The sequence below is a fragment of the Struthio camelus genome, chromosome 15, assembly GCF_040807025.1.
Source record: "Struthio camelus isolate bStrCam1 chromosome 15, bStrCam1.hap1, whole genome shotgun sequence".
NCBI lineage: Eukaryota > Metazoa > Chordata > Aves > Struthioniformes > Struthionidae > Struthio > Struthio camelus.
The window spans coordinates 9,591,289-9,609,300 of record NC_090956.1 but is presented as its reverse complement, the minus strand read 5'-3'; the positions used below and the strand labels follow the sequence as shown (position 1 = coordinate 9,609,300).

The 18,012-nt window shown below is 45.5% G+C and overlaps 1 protein-coding gene across 1 annotated transcript; it reads right to left on the bottom strand.

Moving 5' to 3' along the window:
• Positions 1-6,058: 6,058 nt before the first annotated feature.
• On the bottom strand, positions 6,059-12,118 carry ZP2 (zona pellucida glycoprotein 2). The gene is made up of 18 exons (XM_009683574.2): positions 11,959-12,118; positions 11,805-11,878; positions 11,570-11,653; positions 11,384-11,478; positions 10,483-10,641; positions 10,066-10,110; positions 9,653-9,817; positions 9,109-9,205; positions 8,851-9,032; positions 8,328-8,457; positions 7,975-8,156; positions 7,797-7,888; positions 7,587-7,711; positions 7,098-7,287; positions 6,689-6,824; positions 6,511-6,607; positions 6,335-6,418; positions 6,059-6,248 (listed from the first exon to the last, which is right to left on the bottom strand). The coding sequence occupies exons 1-18, from the start codon at positions 12,006-12,008 to the stop codon at positions 6,106-6,108; spliced, it is 2,130 nt and encodes a 709-aa protein (XP_009681869.2). The 5' UTR covers positions 12,009-12,118; the 3' UTR covers positions 6,059-6,105.
• Between the last annotated feature and the right edge of the window lie 5,894 nt (positions 12,119-18,012).

The window sequence follows — 18,012 nt, the reverse complement described above, 5'->3', positions numbered from 1 at the left end:
TCTCCATTCTCTCTTCCTGCAGGCTAAGTATCCTGTTAACCCTCATCCAGCTGTCTGCAGCCCTGTAGTATTTACCTTGATTACACTCATTTCCTTCAAACTGTATTCATTTGAATTTGGAAAACATCCCCTTAGGAAGGGCAGTATTGCAACAAGGCAGCATCATACCTTCTGTTCAGCCTAGAGTTTAAGCTTGTTTTATGGTGAAGAACATTAACTGCGCAAATAACACTTGAAGGGGATGCTGGCAGCCTTTACAGCTCTCCTGGCCCAGATATGCCAAATTAATAGCTTATTCCAATTCCTGGACAGATCAGGAAGAGCTGCATGTAAATAAACCCCCTATAGACAGTTGTCAGAGATCATTCATTGCTAGGCACTTCCCAATGCTTTATAATCTAAGTGCCTCCCAGGCAGAGGAGATAGCCTACTGAGCCATCAGGGAACTGCTGGCCACCAGAACAGTGACTCTGGCAACAGGCAGAGTCTTTTTCACTCTGCACAAGTCTCCCTAATATCCTTTCAAGGAAAGGGCTATCCTGCTGCATTCATAAAATGCAGGATCCAGCTTTACTGGGAACGGGCCTTGGACTATTCACAAACATTAGAACCACATAGCTAAGAGAATGAGTTTTACAGCAACATTTTAATCAAAACAAATGCAAGGGTCCAGCTAACAGACTTAAACAAAGCCTGGCTTTAATATCCAGCTGCAACAAACAGCTCATTTACAAAAGGAGCAGCTACGGATATTTGCACAACATGAGTTTAAGAACAATTGAATGGAGCCACACTCGTGAAAAGCACTTGGTAAGCCTCTCAAGATGAAAACAGTTACAAAATCCAACAGGAATGTAACATAACAGAAGATTTCAGAACAAGAGATTCAGGAAATTCAGAATTACATTTACTACAGCAAAATCTTTGCAGCCATACATTTGTACACATCATAAAATTTATCAAAAACAATGAGATGAAGACTGCTAGTCCTTTCTTAAGGAGGAGATGCACAAGAGGGAATACATGATGGAAACAGTTAAGACTGTAGAAGTGCTGTACAGAACTATCTACTGCCATAGATTATGGGAGAGCCACAAGAAAGCAAAGGCAACAAATCTCAAGTGGATCTAGTAAAATAAACTATTTTTCTAAAGTCTATAATTAACTTCATGCACTTATTACCACAAGAGAATAGAAAGGCTAAGAGTAATACAATCCAGAAAGAATGTTATTAATGAGTAACAAACATATGATCCCACTAGACACAGCTTTGTTTTTAAAACATTGTTTTTTCAGAACATTGAATAATCCCTGAATGAGCACTACAGTGACACACTAACCTAGCACACTTAAGAAAACACCACAGACAAGCACTCAATAAGCCTGAGTTTTAAGCTCTGAATTCTGCCAAGCCTAAAAGGTGGTTATTTACTTGGAGTAATTCTGGACACAGACAGGCTCTTCTGTGCCTCAGTCTCCCCCAAGCCATCAGTAGCTGTACCATCTTTCTCCATAGAAAAGCTCTCAGGTCTGCAGACAACTCAAACAAGGTAGTACTGCGACTGCTCTGACTCCCGAGAGAGAGTGCTTTCACAGAATCACAGAATCGTTTAGGTTGGAAGGGACCTCTGGAGATCATCTAGTCCAACCTCCCTGCTCAAGCAGGGTCACCTAGAGCATATTGCCCAGGATCACATCCAGACGGCTTTTGAATATCTCCAGCGAAGGAGACTCCACCACCTCTCTGGGCAACCTGTTCCAATGCTCTGTCACCCTCACAGTGAAGAAGTTTTTTCTCAGGTTCAGCTGGAACTTCCTGTGGTTCAGTTTCTGCCCATTGCCTCTTGTCCTGTTGCTGGGCACCACAGAGAAGAGGCTGGCCTCATCCTCTTGACACTCCCCCTTCAGATACTTGTACACGTTGATGAGATCCCCTCTCAATCTTCTCTTCTCCAGGCTGAACAGGCCCAGCTCTTACAGTCTTTCTTCATAGGAGAGATGCTCCAGCCCTCTAATCATCTTGGTAGCCCTTTCTTTGCAACCAGCCTAGCTATATTTGCCTGTTACCCAGATCAATACAAATACCTCAACATTTATGAGCTGTTTAAACTACAGAGTTAAAAGATCTGTTCTATGAGGCTGAGATTTTTAACAGGTGCTCTCAGCTTCATTACCTACTGCCTATTACTACCTGATCTCCAAAATAAGCCACTGCTTAGTCTACAAGAACTAGAACAAGCAGATAAAGCATCAAAAAATCTGAAAAGATTATGAACTGTACATCTCTGAAAATGAGGATCAGATCTTCAGAGATTAGTCTGTTTGCTCAGCTCTCTTCCAACCATAGTGGAAGAGACAGTGATCAGCTGGCACATCTGTAGCCCAAGATGGGCCTTTCTTTCAAGAGCTGATCAGACAGAGGCCGATGTGAAGCTCCTGCTGGTTGATGAGATGAACAGAAATCCTGAAGCTGATATTCAGTGTTGGAGGATTGAATCAGACTATCACAAACTACAGACCACACTTAAAGTCATGTTAACAATATTAGAAAAAAAGTAACATTTTCTTCCTACTGTCCTCACCTCTGCCATCAGGCTTTTGCTTTATACTGTTCCCATTTAAACAGCATGAGTTGCTTCATTTTACAGCACATGCACACCTCAAACATCCCCTCAGAGCTTCATGTTTATTTCGCTAGCAGAGGAGTTTAAAAGCTTCCTGCTCAGCCTCACCATCAGCCTTTTCAGGGCACTGCACCCACCTGGAGCTCTTCATGGGCCTACACTGCAGACCAGATCACTGAAGTCATTTTAAGAGCATGAGCACACATGCACAAAGCCTCTCTTCATTTGAATGGGCCATTTTACAGCACAGGCTTCCAAAGAGCTCCAGCAACATAAACGATCAGGAGAGTTTAGCACCCTAACAAGCACATGTACGAAGGAGAAGGGCTGAACTCTTCCACCAGCTGTCACATGGTAGCAACATCTGAACTAAGAAAAGAGTACTCATCTAGTGCAGCTCTTCTCAGCTTTTCATTCTATTTCAGCATATTTAGTAAATATTTAATTTACCATTATGCAATTTGAGTACACAAGAGGATCATGAGGTACTTATCACTATTGTGTCAGAACCAGCACACTTCTCACAAGCATCTGCTAAGCATTTAAGCTATTAGCTGCAGAGTGTTTAAGCTAAGGTTTTAAATCATTTGATGTTATACCCCATATCAGCAGGTGTGGAATAGTACCAGGCTGCTTTAATTTCACTGGGCAGAGGATGTCCAAGTCTTAGGTAGCTTAGAGAGTTTCAGGCTAAATCTTTAGAGGAAAGAAAGGTTAAAAAAATTGAGTCCCCAGTAGAAATCAAAGAACATGACCTGCCTAGCATAGTTTCTCTTTTCAAGTCCCTCATCTGAGGAGCTGGGACAACACCCCACCCAAGGTAAACAAGAGTGCATATGCCAAGAGGCATAGCTCAAGCCTACACAGAGCTGCCCATGAAATACAACACCCAGGCAGGCCAGGTCTGTCTCCTTTGGGTGCTCTGGGCCACCCTACAGGGGCAACAGCAGGGCAGCCACCACGCTCTGGTGCAAAGTAAGCACAGCCAGCAGGACAAGCAGCTGCAGGGCAGAACAGCTCAGCAACAAACATAGTCCATCAGAGCTAAGGGGACAATAGAGCTATTTCTCACAGCAGCAAAACCAAGACCAGGGAAGAAAAAAGTTTCTTCACATCAATGACATCAAGGTCTAGTGCTGTCCATGTCACCAGCAAGCACAACAACACAGAAGTTTTCCTTTCTCCCCCAGCTTGCTGCCCCTCAGGGAAGAGGGGGTAAAGCCCTGCCCACACATCCACAACATCCTCCCAGCAGGAGGAGCTGCCAGCCAGCCACCCAGTAAGGGCAGGGGGCAAGGTGAAATAGGATTTTTTTTAACTCTGAGTTGATGTCTTCAGAAGTCAGCTTTGTCATAAGGACTTCACTATAAGAGGGATCAAGATAAAAATCTGCATCTAAAATAGACACTTTAAAATACCTACTTGTGTTTGTTCCACAGCACCTTCACCTTACCCTGCTGACAAGGCATTTCTGCTTTCAGAAAGCCCTGTGACCTTTACCAGGGCAGGGTTTGTGTGTGAACCTGGCAATTCCTAAGCCAGGTGCAACACTAACAAGCACCAAGGCTCCTCCCCCAGCCATGGGCAAGGGCACCAAGTTAAAGCCAGGAAAGGGTTAGTTTCCCTTATTCATATTGGGGGTTCCCTAGCCCCTGAGCTTCCCTTCACCTCAGAGCTTGTTGAGCAAGACCCACAACACGTGCAGTTGAAGTTGGCTAGTGAACTCAGAGCTCCTAAGGAAGGCTAGTCCTTGCCTATTCAGGAAGGAAAGTAACAGCACAGAACAAATCCATATTTGACAGCACAGAATATTCACATGGTTTACAGCATTACTTTCTAGGGCAGTCTTGACTTTCACATATGGTTTATATACACCCATTCTAGCAGTTGTCTGTAGGGTGTAAATACCATTGGCCAACTTAGCTTATGTAACTTGTATAACATTTAGGCCTTCCTACCTGGAGGAAGGAAAGGCATGAAGCCAATCAAAGTAAAAATTCCTTCTATATAAAGAGTGTCCCTAAAGTTGTACAACTAGCTTTCCCCCATCTCTACCAGCCAAGTGGACTATGCAGCCCTTGACATCACCCTCAACTCTCTTTGCATAGAAGCCAGAGCTGAGCCCAAGTCCCAGGAAATATTAACCTCAGTTAGATAGAGCATATCAGCACACACTCAGGGCTTTTCCTGCACAGATGTGAAGCTAGTCAGTCACCAGATGAGGTGTTCAGCTTTAAATCTAGAGAGCTGGAGTAGATGAGACCACTCACTGTAGTGTCTTCCCTTCACTTAACCTCCAACTGGTAAAGCTGGAAATTAGTAGTGCTGGCTGTGGACCATAGACTACACCTTATACTCCCACCCCTGCAATGCACAGGCTAAGTACAACTAAAACAACCTAGAGGTTGTTACCACTTAAGACTTCCACCTTGGAAAGTGTGAAAGCAAGTACAGCTGCTGCCTAGACCTGTGACACTTAGCAGCTTTCCTCTGATTCTTTATCATTAGCATTTCACTGTACCATAACATGCTATGAAAGGTGTCACTATATTCTCCACCACATTAAACAAGTTAATCATGTCATTCCCAGGATTTTGGGAAGTCTGACTATTGCAAAGCATAGTTCACAACCCTGTCTTTGATGAGAAGCTCTAGGCTAGCACTACTTGGTTTGCACATGATCCAGATACCTCCTCCTTACTATGACTTTTATTTCCCCTGTTATGTAGGAACCATCCAGAAGTTTGATATAGAAGTATAAAGTTAATGCACCACTTAGAGCTTTGAAGAAGCCTGGAAGCACCAGCAAGGAGATGCAGGGTCAAGTCAGCAAAATACTTACACAATGAGCAGAACAATCCTAAAGGAAGTCTTCCATTAGCATCTAAGCAGCAGCTACAGGAGTCTAGTTCCAGTGGCATCATGAAGCAAACACTATTTGTTTTAGCATAGCCCTACCCACATTCAACAGATTTACTTCCACATTTTAAGCTACTGGCTATAAAGAAGTCAGCTAGTGCTAAGTTACCAGCCTTGCAAGACAGCTGTGCAATTGCTATTAGGTAGCACCATGCTTTACCTTAATCTGCAATCTCTTCAACTAAAGCCTTTTCTATAGTCCTAGCAACAGCTGAGTTTTGTGGAATCTTAGAGGTTGATTCTCACTATACTAAAAGAAATGAAGTTTTAGCTTGTCAGCCTCCCCTAGCCTGCATACCAAGGGAGATCAAAAACATCCAGTATATGGGGAGCTGCATTGGCACCAAGTCTTCCTCAGGCCTTTAGTAGTTACTGAAAGTAAAAATGATGTGTCTGTGGCCTGCTGAGATACCAAGATCAGTGTGCTGCTGTTCAAAGGAAGTCTGTTCCTTTGTCTTGCTCAGTTTAGTTCCTTGAGCATCATAGATCCACAAGCAAGCTTAAAACTACATATGAAGATTTTCCAGTCATTTATAATCCAAGTTTATTTTTAAAAGATATATTAACATACCACATTTACCATAGATGCCCTTCTCTTCTTCAGGCATTTAAGGAAAGCTAAGAATAGCAGCACTGTGGCCAGAGAGAGAATACTAACAACAGTCATTGTCACCTTGGCCCACACTTCTTTGAAGAAAGTGCTCCCTGCAAAGCAAGTAAAAAGGTATATTTGGTGAGGAGCCCCCCCCCACCTTAAACTAAGCAACATGCATAAGCAACACTCTTAATACCTTGGGTTGCAGACCATCCTTCTGGCACAAAGAGAACAGGTCCCGGTAGGCTCACCACCGAGTTCATGCCTGACTGCCCACTCTCTGTAACAGTAATGTTGAAGAGGTGAGCTCCACCTAATCTGAGGTCAGGTTAGGCTGCACTGTTTTCATGCAAAAACCTGCTTAGACATTACCTCGCTTGCTCCTAGATGGCTTAGGGCATCTTGTGAAACATAAAGGGGAGTCTGGCTGGAAACGGTCACAGACCAGGACACTGCAATGAAAGTACACCTAGGACAGAGCGAGTCACATGCATTTAGACACTAACTACTCCTACTTACTGCTTCCAAGTAGAAGGAGAATGTCACCTACTAGACCAGGGAGGGCTTTATCACCAGACATAAAGGCAAAGGTCTTCACTTCCAGCCTTTGGCGATAGTTAGCATAACTGACACCATGCCCCACAGGATGAAACACAGTCCTGTAGCTGTCCAAATCATACTCACACCTACCAAAGAGGTAGAAAGAGCAAATCAGAAGGGGCTAGGTGGAGAATACTTTTTCCAGAAGCAGGACAGAGCTCAAGATAGAGATCCTGCCATCCTCCTGCAAGTTCCAACATACCAGGGCAGCATTACTGCAGTACCTAGAAGGCCACCACCAGTAAAACCCCTGTACCTGGGGATGTGCTCCCAAAGAGTGATGAGAGGAGAAATCAGGAGTATCCTCCCACCCACTGCCAACAGTGGTTTTTAGTCACACCCATTAGCAGGATACTCACCCATCCACAACAATATTCCACTGGGGAAGTGAGTTTGGAGCTTGTGATGCTGTTGCCCAACAGTCATCCAACACCAGCTGGAGGTTAGGATCATTGCGGTTCAAAACCTGGACTTCCAGGAAGATGGGCTGCCGCAGGTACCTAACTATTGGGTACTGGTCATCACGATATGGATGCCTGTATGAGTCCTCTGCAAGGGCCAAAGACAGATTAGGTAAGCCAGCATGCAACAAGACAGTCCTTGGAGAGCTCTAGACTGGTTTCCTCAGATCAGCCACTTCACTAGCTGCAGTTTATCCCAGAAAGCTATACAATAATCACTGGTTTAAGACCTCTACCTCAAATAGCATTAGAGGAAACAACAGCCAAATTAAGACATCAAGCCCTCATTAAAAGCTCTATACACCAAAACAGTGCATTATATATGAACTCCCTTTCACCACAAGCTCCCATTGCTTCCCAGCCACCTGGGTCCGGAGTCAGCCTTACCTGGATAGCTTAGGAGAACTAAAGAGAGAGGACCTCGATTCATTGAGGAAGCCAGAGCAGGAAGATTGTCTACTTTTATAGTCAGGGAGGCATCACCATTGCTGAAGGAGCACAATACTGTTAGCCTAGAACAAGAAAGGAGCAGATAGGCCCATGTGCAGATACACAAAACACATGACTAGATACTGTCCAGAGAGTTTCCAAACACACCTTAGTTCACTGTCTCTTGAGATCCTACGCAGTGGAAGGTCTGCCCACAGTGCCCTCACCTCATTCTCATAGATGATCCTCTCTCCATCAAACTGAGGAGGAAGATGGACAGCAGCATTAGAATGGGCAATCCCCACTCCATGGGGCCCTCCCCAATCAATCTTGGCTAAATGCTTACCCAATACCTGGTCCCACATCCATTCAGTGGGACATGAAACCAAACCCTATCATTCAAAGAGGACTTAAAGGCTGGCTTGCATGTAGGATCTCTGAGCCTGAGTGTATCCAAGTTTAGTGGTGGTCTGGTACTGTCAGCAAAGACTTCAAAATCCATATACCCATCCTGGGTGCATACAGCAGCTGGAACACAGGTTTACATGAGATGTCACACCCAGTCTGGGGCACCTCAGTATGCCAAGAGCTATTATACTCTGGCTAGATTGCCTTTCTAGGCTAAGAACTATTTCAAGAACAAGCTATGCTGCCTGAGCAGCAGATGGGCAGAGTGCACTGCAAGAAGTTGTCACTTACCTATTGGCATGTGCTGGTCACAGGGACACTCTGGATGCATCACCATTGCCACAGTCTCCCCATGGAAGAGAAAAGCCAGTTTCAGAGAGGACATGTAGGACTGAAGTCCTGAGCAACTCTCCCCATGTAGCTGAAAGACAAGAGTTACTCTTGCAGCATCAGTACAAAAACCCCTCTGCACATAGGCCTGTACTAGAGGCCACAGGCTAAAACAGCTCCTGACACAACTAGTTTGTTAACATGCAGGGCTCCAGGCATGTCAAATACTAGCACACTTGAAGAGTAACATTTTTACCTCCAGCTGTTTATGCTAAGAGACCATGAGACCCAAGTTACTTCAAGTGATGCCTATGTGCTACAGCTTACAATCTTGATCACAGCTACCCTTCAGCAGCTACAACACACATGGTTACCTTAACAGATGCTTGGTCAAGGTCAAAACCACTGTGCACTAGCTCCCAGTAAGCACTGGGGAGTTGACCCTGCCAAAAAACTCCATGATATGAAAGATCTATGAACTCACCCTGGATTTCAGGACTCCCCTGCTAACATGCAGCTTGACCCCTCTTCTTGTGTCCAGAGCAATCCCATTTTCCTGGAGCTGGTCCATAGGAATTGTCCTATCCTCTACACCCACAGCCATAAGGGTCCCTGGGAAGGCTGGGATGGCAACAGTCATGTGTGTTGCATTACAAGCTGCTGGACCTGCAACATCATCTTTGTTACATCTTTACATCACTATCTTCAGAGCAGAAGCAGGGCAGATCCCTCCATGCCTTACCTGGTGCACAAAGCATTCTTGACTCCACTGTCAGCCTCCGTTCAGGAGGTCCATATGTGAGCTTGAGTGCCACAGTATAGAGTACCTGGTCATTTTGCTGCAAAAATAGGTAAAGTCTCATTAGGAGGGTACTCAGCTCAGGATCCACAGGGTCAACACCACAAAGCTGTATGCTATAAGACTGGCTAGTGTCAGGGTTTGCAACAGCAGTTTTCTCCCATCTCAACACACTTTCAATATGGATCTGCTCATAAGACTGCAGGTCAAATCTTCACAGGACAGATTACAGCTAGTTCCCACTCTAGTAAACCCTATCAACTGCACTACTGAGCTGCACACCAATCAGTCCCTGTTTTATAGGGCTGGGTTGTCCAGTGACAACTGCACAAGGTGATACAGCTCTGCATGCAAAGTAAGGCACTGCATCAGCTTGATACCAGTTCTGGCCACAGCCTGCCAGTGCTTTCCACAGGCCTATGGTCAGGTGACGTCTAGACTCTGATAAAGACACTATCTCCTCCATGCCAACTCTGCATGCCCCTACCTTGTAGGAGACAACTCCAGTTGCACTGAAGGCCACCTGGAATATCAGGTTGTGCCCATCAGCTAGAAAGCTATAGCCTTGCTGCATGGCTTGTCCAAGGCTCAGCTGGTGCATCCTCATTCCATCATCAATTGACAGAGTCCAGGTCATTGGAGTTACTGGAACCTGTAGAGAAGGAGATCCAGTCTTAAGAAGGCACAGCAAGGCATTACACAGTTCCTCACTCTGCAGGGCTCCAACCTGGCAGCTTTTACATTCAAGCTCCCTGTAATAACAGCACTGAACTAGGCTTCCCAGCAAGATGGGAACATCCTAAAAGACAGAAACACTCCAAGTCTGGAGACACCAGGCCCAGTTTCGGCCCTAACCCAGGCACTCCCACCTCCTCTTCTTGGAAGACCAGAGGCACCTACCACATGCTCATCACTGAAGCTTGGAATGAGTCTTGGGAAAGTAACCTGAAACAGAGAGCACAAGGGTTAGAACATAGGAGCAGAGAGCAGTTTCACCTGTAACAAATCCCTCCTTTAACTTCCCAGAAGAGTATGCTAGTGCCAGCTGTCAGCAGAAAGGGAGACAGCAGCTTCCCCTGCAACAGGGCTGGAGCCAGACTATGTGCATCACTAATGACCATCTGCAGACTAGCTCTTTGAAGAGCTAAGGGTCATGCCAAAAATGGAGATGCAGCCAACAGACCTCCTGGAAGCTGGCTAGAGATCCACCCCCCCCCCCCCAGCTTTCTGGGGATCCCAGTCACAGTCCTGGGAGACAGCCATTTTGCCTTGCAAGCCTGTCAGCATTTCCCACAGCACTCCTAGTCCTCTACTTACTGCCATGAAGTCTTTTGTACAGTTTGTTGCACCAGTAAAGAAAGGAGGGATGATTTCATCTGCATGAACACTGTTGCAGTAAGCATTGTAGGTTGCATTCTTCTCCCCTCCCATTGTGTCATTCACTATCAGCTTCAGTCTCAGCTGGTGCTGGCCATGCTGCAAGCAATAGAAGATATAATCAAGAAGAGGCAGAACTCATTACAGCATGAGAAGAAATAAAAGCCTTTGAGATTAAATTCTAAACTTTAGAGTTAGTTGTTTGTATAGGGGACAAGGACAAGATTACCTTGTCTTTAAGAGACCTCTATGGAAAGGGAAGGATTCCCTAGGAAAGCACAGAGCCACAGAACAGGCTGAAGAGTAGGAAGTACAGTGAGAACTGCAGGAATCACAAGGAAAGCTTAAGGATTGCCTGCCTGATTGACAGGCAGTAGGGCCAGAGCTGGCTCTTGGTATCAAGAGATAAGTGAATTTTTTAATCACTTGGAAGTGATGCCAGTAAAGTCTCTGCTTCTGAGAAGATAGCTTGTATTAGCCTCCCAGTTATTACTTTAACTCAGTAACTATGAGTTGATAGCTAGCATTAGTTAGCTGCATATGCATACTGATGAATTAAAATAATGCTGTAAGACTCTTGGACCTGGTCCATCTCCCTATGTTTTTAATAACTAAGCAGTTTAACTCCTTTACAAGAGGAGGCAATATCCACAGCAGAGTCTGAGGGGGTTTAAATCACAGCTGAAAGAACAAGTATTCAGATATTTTAATAGTTCATGCCAGAAGTTGCCTGTGGACTAGTTCAGGCATTTCCACTCTTCCAAAAACAGCAGTATTAAACCCCCTCCCGGCTAGGAAAAAGCCACTTCACCAGAGCACACTCCCAGAACAACCCCTTTACCTGCAGGCTTGTGCAGTTCACAAACAGGACACTGAGCAACAGCCTCTCATAATCCACCAGGGGGTCACAGGACACCACTTCCTCACCACTTGCATCTAGAGAGAAAGGGAGCTGTTAGCCCCACCAGCAGACACCCACCCCCAGGCAGCAGGCAGAGGCCCCAGTCAGGCCAGCAGCAATACATACCCACTACAGCTGCTTGCCAGGAGGAGTTGCCCAGCTCTCTGGAAAACTCAACCTCCATCCTGTCCTTGTGACAGGTCACACTCTCTGCAGAGGAAAGGCCCCAGTCAGCTCTGCCATCACACATCCTGCCAAGCCTACTAGGTAGCCCCCCTCCCCACAGAGGCAGGGGGAGGCAGCCCCAGGGCACCCAAAAACCCTCTCCCAAACCACTACCAGCCCAGAGAGGTCTCACTACCCAGAAGGTCCTGATCCCCCAAGCCACCAGCACAAGGGGCTAACGGCAGCAAAAAGCCAAACAACAGCAGCAACCTGCAAGCAAAACAGAACCAAATCAGAGGAGAAAGAGGAAAGGGCCCAGCTCCCCAGCCCAAAGAGCAAACCCCACTCACCACATCCTTGAGGTGCCTAAGCACTGCTGCTGCTCCAAGACCAGCCACATCTTCTCACTACCACCACCAAACTCATACTGAGTTGCCCTCAGTGGGATTATATAGGCCCTGGCACAGGCCCAACACAGGTGCAGCCATTCTGCTGCCTGAGGGTTTGCACCTGCCTCTCATTAAGACACAGTCCCTGGGTGGGGAAGAGGAGGACTTCCAGGAGACCTTAGGGTGATGTTAAGGCTTGGGCACTGGTTGCTGTATCATTCAACTTTTAAGGCATTTTTTTCTTTCTCTGACAGCATTCTCCCTTTATTCCCTTGCCAGATGTTGCATAGCAAAACACAGACACTTAGGCATTTATTTTTAAAAAAAGGAGATTTCTGTACCACTTAGATTTTCCGATGATTTAGAACAATTCCATTGTTGGATTTCTTTGTAATTGAGAATTTTTTTTTCTCTGTACGGGCAAATCTGCAATGCTAATATAGTTCTAAATAGGTGGGAAATACAACTGGCAGATTGAGGAAAGTCTTAGATCAGATGTCCAGACTGGAAGCTCTCTGGAGGTGTTGGCTAGAACGCCAGCACCCAGAGCTGCGGGGAAGGGGCCTAGCAAAACAGAAACTCATATTTATGTTATTTTTCAGCTTCCCTGATATCTTTGCATTTAGCCATACTTGTAAAAAAACCCAAAGATACATATTTTTTAAAGTAATTGAATTCTTGAGGTGTGAGAAAGTGAAAAGACAGATCTTAGGAACAGAAGAAAATAAATCGTACAGATGGTAATTTAGGAACGGGATGTTAAATTGGGCTTCAGGGAATAACAGATTTTGCTCACATGTATTCATCTGTCTTTCTTTTTGCAGTTAGAGACCTATGCATAGAGTAGATTTTAGGAGCTCCCAGCCTGAGTGACAATAGCCTCGTTTCTCTTAGAGACTGGCAATTTTGAGAAAGAGCTGGTCTATGGGGTGCCAAAGTGCTGGGAGCTTGGATGGGACAAGAGCATGCCTGGCAGTGTGTGTCATTGTCATCAGCATGCTCTGTAGCAAAATATTATAATTTTCCTGCAGGCAGAACACATGATTAGTGTAAGTATTTTTTAAATTTACATTATTTAGAAGCATCTCTTTAACATTCATCCCTGTGGGAAAATGGCAAATACAGAGTTAAAGCTGTCATGCAAGTGGGGGTGTCAAGCGTGCGCTACACCAACAGGCAGGCACCAGTTGGGATCCATAACTACTCCAGAGTAAATGGCACCTCATGTTAGCAGTATGAGGAGAGACAGAACCTGATGGCTTTTGCCATCAGTAGGACTAGTATGTGGCTACGCTTTGGTGAAAAAATAATTTTCCAGAGACTCCTGAACTGGAAGTCACAAAACATACACCAAGACCCTTCACTTTTCTTCTTTTTTTTTTTTTTTTACAATCAGATTAATTGTTTTCAAAAGCAATGATAATACGGAAAACTAATGAAACAAACTCTGAAGCCATACGCTAGTTTAACATATCTATTTTTATTAGGTTGGGTTTAATTAATACAGTCAGGGAGAAAAAAGGGCTTCAGGTGCCCGCCCTCGAGAGAACCGTGCAAACGAAGTACCTTCAGGCAGGACCAAATCCGACGCAAAGTTAAAACTTACCCAGTTTCCCTGCCCTGATTCACAGCTTCATTAAGTTGGTGGAAAGACTCTCAGACCTGGGGAGCTGTGGATGGTGCTCCCAGAGCCTGGCTGACCCTGGGCCGGTGCCGGCGGGTGAGGCCGGCTGGCGAAAGCTCAGTCTCGCCTCAAGTCTGAGTGATGCTGCCAGCTTGGCGGAAGGCTGCGGAGGCCTGAGCAGAGGCAGCGCATGGTCTCTAAGCAGGAGGAGAGACCGTCCCTGCCGGCTAGAGTTCACTAAGGGTTTTGCCCACCCTCAGATGCCTCGCAGCAGGTTGTGGCTTGTGTTAGGCGAAAGATGGTGTCGGACCAGACAGCGTTTGACAGGCAGAGCGATGCCACTGCCGCGGTCACCACAACTGGATTTTCCCTGCAGCACACGTTAGCAGCTCTTAATAGCAATCGGGCAGTACGTAAGTTTGGAGGATGCGGTTCATCAAAGCGCGCTAAGATAATTGGCTGTTGCTTCATTTAACATGTCTGAATTCAGAGTGTGCGACTTGAGCTACAGAGGAAGCACAGCCGTCCCTCTTCTCAAAAAATTCAGTTCCACCCGTCAGAATTGTTGAACCTGTAGGAATAATTTTGGTCTGCGTTACATAGCTAAACAGTTAATTCATGCTCTGAAGAGCAAAAACAGCTCCGTGGCTCTCATTTTTTTTTGCTGCAAAAGCTTGGCAGGTCTCCTCTCCTGTTTCTCTGCTTTTCTCTTCTACTTCTTTGACTTTCTGACTTTTGGGAAAAAAGGCATTACCCAAGACCAGCGCTGAACACCCCAGAAGCGAGGGCATCGCATACTGACCCTGGAGAGCATGGCTCACGTCCTCTTGGATGTCCTCTTCTGACACACTGGTGGTAGGACAACATTTCAGACAGCAGCGAGAGCAGGGCTCACTTTCCTTCTCCATGAGACTATTTGTAGCACTGCTGAAGTTATTAAGGAAGTTATTAAGGAAAAAGAGGCAAGAAGGAGGCGTCAGCAGCGCAAAAAGCCTCGACGCCAGGCCACACCTGCTGCCGCTGAGCGCTCCCAGCTAGGACACCTATTCCAAGGGCCGCGAGGCCGCGACAAGCAGCATCACTGCTTGCAGGGCCACGAACGCCCCCCGGGCTGCTCGCCCGTTCCCAGCAGGCAGGGCGGCGAGGAGGGGCGCGAGGTGAGGCGGAGGCGCGCCTGAGGAGGGACGCGCCTTTGGTACCGCCACTGTTATTGCCTTCCCAGTTGGGGGATAACCTTTCCCGATGGATGATGGCCTTGCTCCCGACACGACCCGGGCGGGCAGAGCGTGGGGCTGCCCCGGCACCGCCGGACTGGAGCCTGGCTGTGCCCGAGCCGAGCTCACCGCGGGACGGGGTCACGGTCGGCGCCGGCCCGTCTCGCCCAGCCTCTCCGCGGAGACAGGGTCGCTCCAGACTACATATAGCGACAGGATCCTGGGGCGCCGGGGTAGGCGTTGTGCCTGTATCAGGAGTGAAGAAATAAGCTTTTATTGTTGTTTAACTGTCGTCGTCATCTCTGAATTGTGTAACCGCGATCACCCCGTGTGACCAGCTCCGCTCTCCTCTAAGGCCCATTAGTTCCAGTGGGATCTCATTAGAGGAGCGGAGGAGACCTCCCCCTGTACGGCTTTTACCATACCACATTTGCCACTTATAAAAGTTGCGATGAGGAAATGCTGTGCTAGATAAGACCTCATGCAAAACAGATGGCACAACAACATCTCTGTTTTTCTCCCAAGGCATGAAGCAAGACTGGGCTCTGAATTATCTGGAACAACATAACTAATGGTTCGTTATCCGGAACAATATAACTAATGGTAGTCTTCAAATAAGTCTGAATAAACCCTAAATAGTTTGCTTAACTGCTAATGTCATATTTAAGATAGTTCTTAAAAAATTGGAGAAATAATCATAGACGTAACAAAATCCAATAATAAAAATCAAAACTGCTAGTTAAATAATTCATTAGTTTACAACAACACGTACCATCACAATAGGCTTTCTCCTGAGCCTGGTAAGACATTTCAATTGGAAGTGAAATGGTTTGGAAGTTCTTTTCAAACCCCAGAAGAAAAGCTTCATTCTAACTACTCAGGGAGTTTTAAAAGTTCACAATTTTGAGCCTTAGTCTCAGAAGAAAAATCTCCACTCAGGCTGAGAAATTTAACTCTCTCACGCTGAGAAATTTAACATCATTTGCTGTTGAAACATTTATTGCATTTAAATTGAGGTTTTTAGGCGGGGCAAGGATTCACAAATACCAGGATTTTAGAAATAGATGGAGATTTTGTTTGATCTTTTCTTTCTCTTTTGTGATGTCCTTTTTGTGATATAAATAACAAGAGAGTTTGCAAAGTCCTGGAGCACCTCTCCACTTGAAATGGGTTTTGCTTTACATCTAGTTAGAACTTGCAACAAAAGTTTTCCACTTAATGTCAGATGAAGTAACTGTCTTTTAAAATAAACATTTGCACCTATGACATGATAAAGATCACTTTGAGATCACCATTTTGCATGCTAAATTGATTGCCACAAAAGCTAATGAAGGTATTTCTATAGTAGAAAACAGCAGTCTTGAAAAACAGAATACAAAACTCTCCTTTGCCACGAGCTCGCGTTCATGGGTGTTGCTAGTGTTGCTAAGAGTGTGAAATTTAACCGTACGGGAAAAAACCTTGTCTTCTCTCTCATACCAGGCACTGGTGGCATGTGCAATACCTGCCTTCGTGACCCACTCGTGAGAGACTAAGAGCTTACAATACCCAGTACAGCAAATAAAATTCAATGGCAACAAGGAACAGCCAATCTAATATATTCATAACAAAGTGTACGTATCACTGTCTTCATCCTGCAATGTTTTTTCTAGTAGTTGTAAATTTAACCCAGTGCTGAGCCTGGTTAAACAGAAAATGGAATAAATAGCTTTGCGTTTTTGGTTAGAAAAGCGTTGATGGCAACGCGGGGAACTGGAAAAAGGGCTGAAGGCAAAACTGTCTTCTAATGCCAGACTGGAGGCTGGCCTGGGTGAAGCACGGTCCTTCCCCACTTGCCTGACACTGCAGGATAGCACCTGGGGACGGCCGCCGCTGTGGACGACGTGAAGGAAAACCAGGACTTTAGGTTACTCCTATGTAGACGTGTTTATTCAAAGATTAAAATCAGTTACAGGACCTGACTGACTCTCCTTGTCTTCACGGAGGAAAATGTAGGTAAAAGCTTGTTCCTGAAGAGCTCTTCAATCCCTGCCTGAGAAAATAATTAAGCGAGAAAGCCCATTTGGAGAGGTCTCCCACGAATTAGGTAGAGGGCATTATGGGAAATAAATGAGGTTGCACTCCACTCAGTAATTGCACCAATTCAAGACAATGACTTCGTTTGCGATTGCTCGTTTTGCCTCTGTAGCAGGGGACGTAATAAGCAACAAAACCTCACTGCTAATTGCCGAGAGTACGTTCTCTAAGATACAGGTTAATTCAGTTAGTCGTAGAAAACAGCTTGACAAAAAGTAACATTTATCTGGCAGCTGTCATGAATGTGACCAGAATAACAGCCTCCAGCATTTTATTAAGCTATCTATAGTCTCTTACTGATTTCTCCCTCAACTACTGTTCTAAAACTACCATTTTAGTTATTTTTCACTTAGTTATTCTTTTGAATCTCAGAATTAGAATTATGGTCCAATTCTATAAGCCTTTACTTAGAGAGGTAGCTGATAATCACTCAAGCAATTCCAGTGAAATCAATGGGAAACATTTCTAAAGAAAGTGGTACATATGTGAAAATGGGGCCTGTTCCCAGGTGAGGAGCACAGTGGAGATCAGGGCAGTGGGCGCAGGCCCATTGGGTTTCTCCTTCTTGAATTCCCTGTGCCACTTTGCGAAAATCATTCAAATTTTTTCACCTGCAGCTAAAATGGAGATAACAGTACCTGTAAGATGAATTAGTATTTGTCAAGTGCTTTAAGATTTTCTGATGAAAGGGAATTTGAGGTAAAAGGACCACACATTAGACGGTGGTTTTGCCTGCTGGGACTGGTGGACCCGCTGGCCAGTTTTGGCTGAGCGCCACCGCAGCCCTGCCAGGGCTGTTCCCAACCCACACGTTGATCTGCCTACGCAGAACAGCTCCAGGGATGTGGGCAGTTTTGCAGGGGAGAGACTTGTTTTTAGATGTAGTAACCCAATAAATGATAGGTTACAAAGGACTTCACTGGTAAAAATAACTGCTTACAGAGTATTTCATCCTATCAAAAATCAAGGATACTTTATTACTGAGGGTGAAATTTGGTCTTGTTGACATCAACGGCAAATCTCCTTTTCAAGTCAGTTGTCCCAGAACAGTTAGGCAAAAGCAGCTAAGACACAGAGAAGATGAATGAGTCCCCTCTATGT

What these genes read in the sequence shown, in the direction of transcription:
- ZP2 (XM_009683574.2), bottom strand. Translation starts at nt 12,008, where the DNA reads ATGTGGCTGGTCTTGGAGCAGCAGCAGTGCTTAGGCACCTCAAGGATG. An exon ending in TTAGGCACCTCAAGGATGTG is followed by an intron (nt 11,879 to 11,958) that starts GTGAGTGGGGTT and finishes TTTTGCTTGCAG; the next exon opens with GTTGCTGCTGTTGTTTGGCT. An exon ending in AAGAATGCTTTGTGCACCAG is followed by an intron (nt 9,033 to 9,108) that starts GTAAGGCATGGA and finishes ATGATGTTGCAG; the next exon opens with GTCCAGCAGCTTGTAATGCA.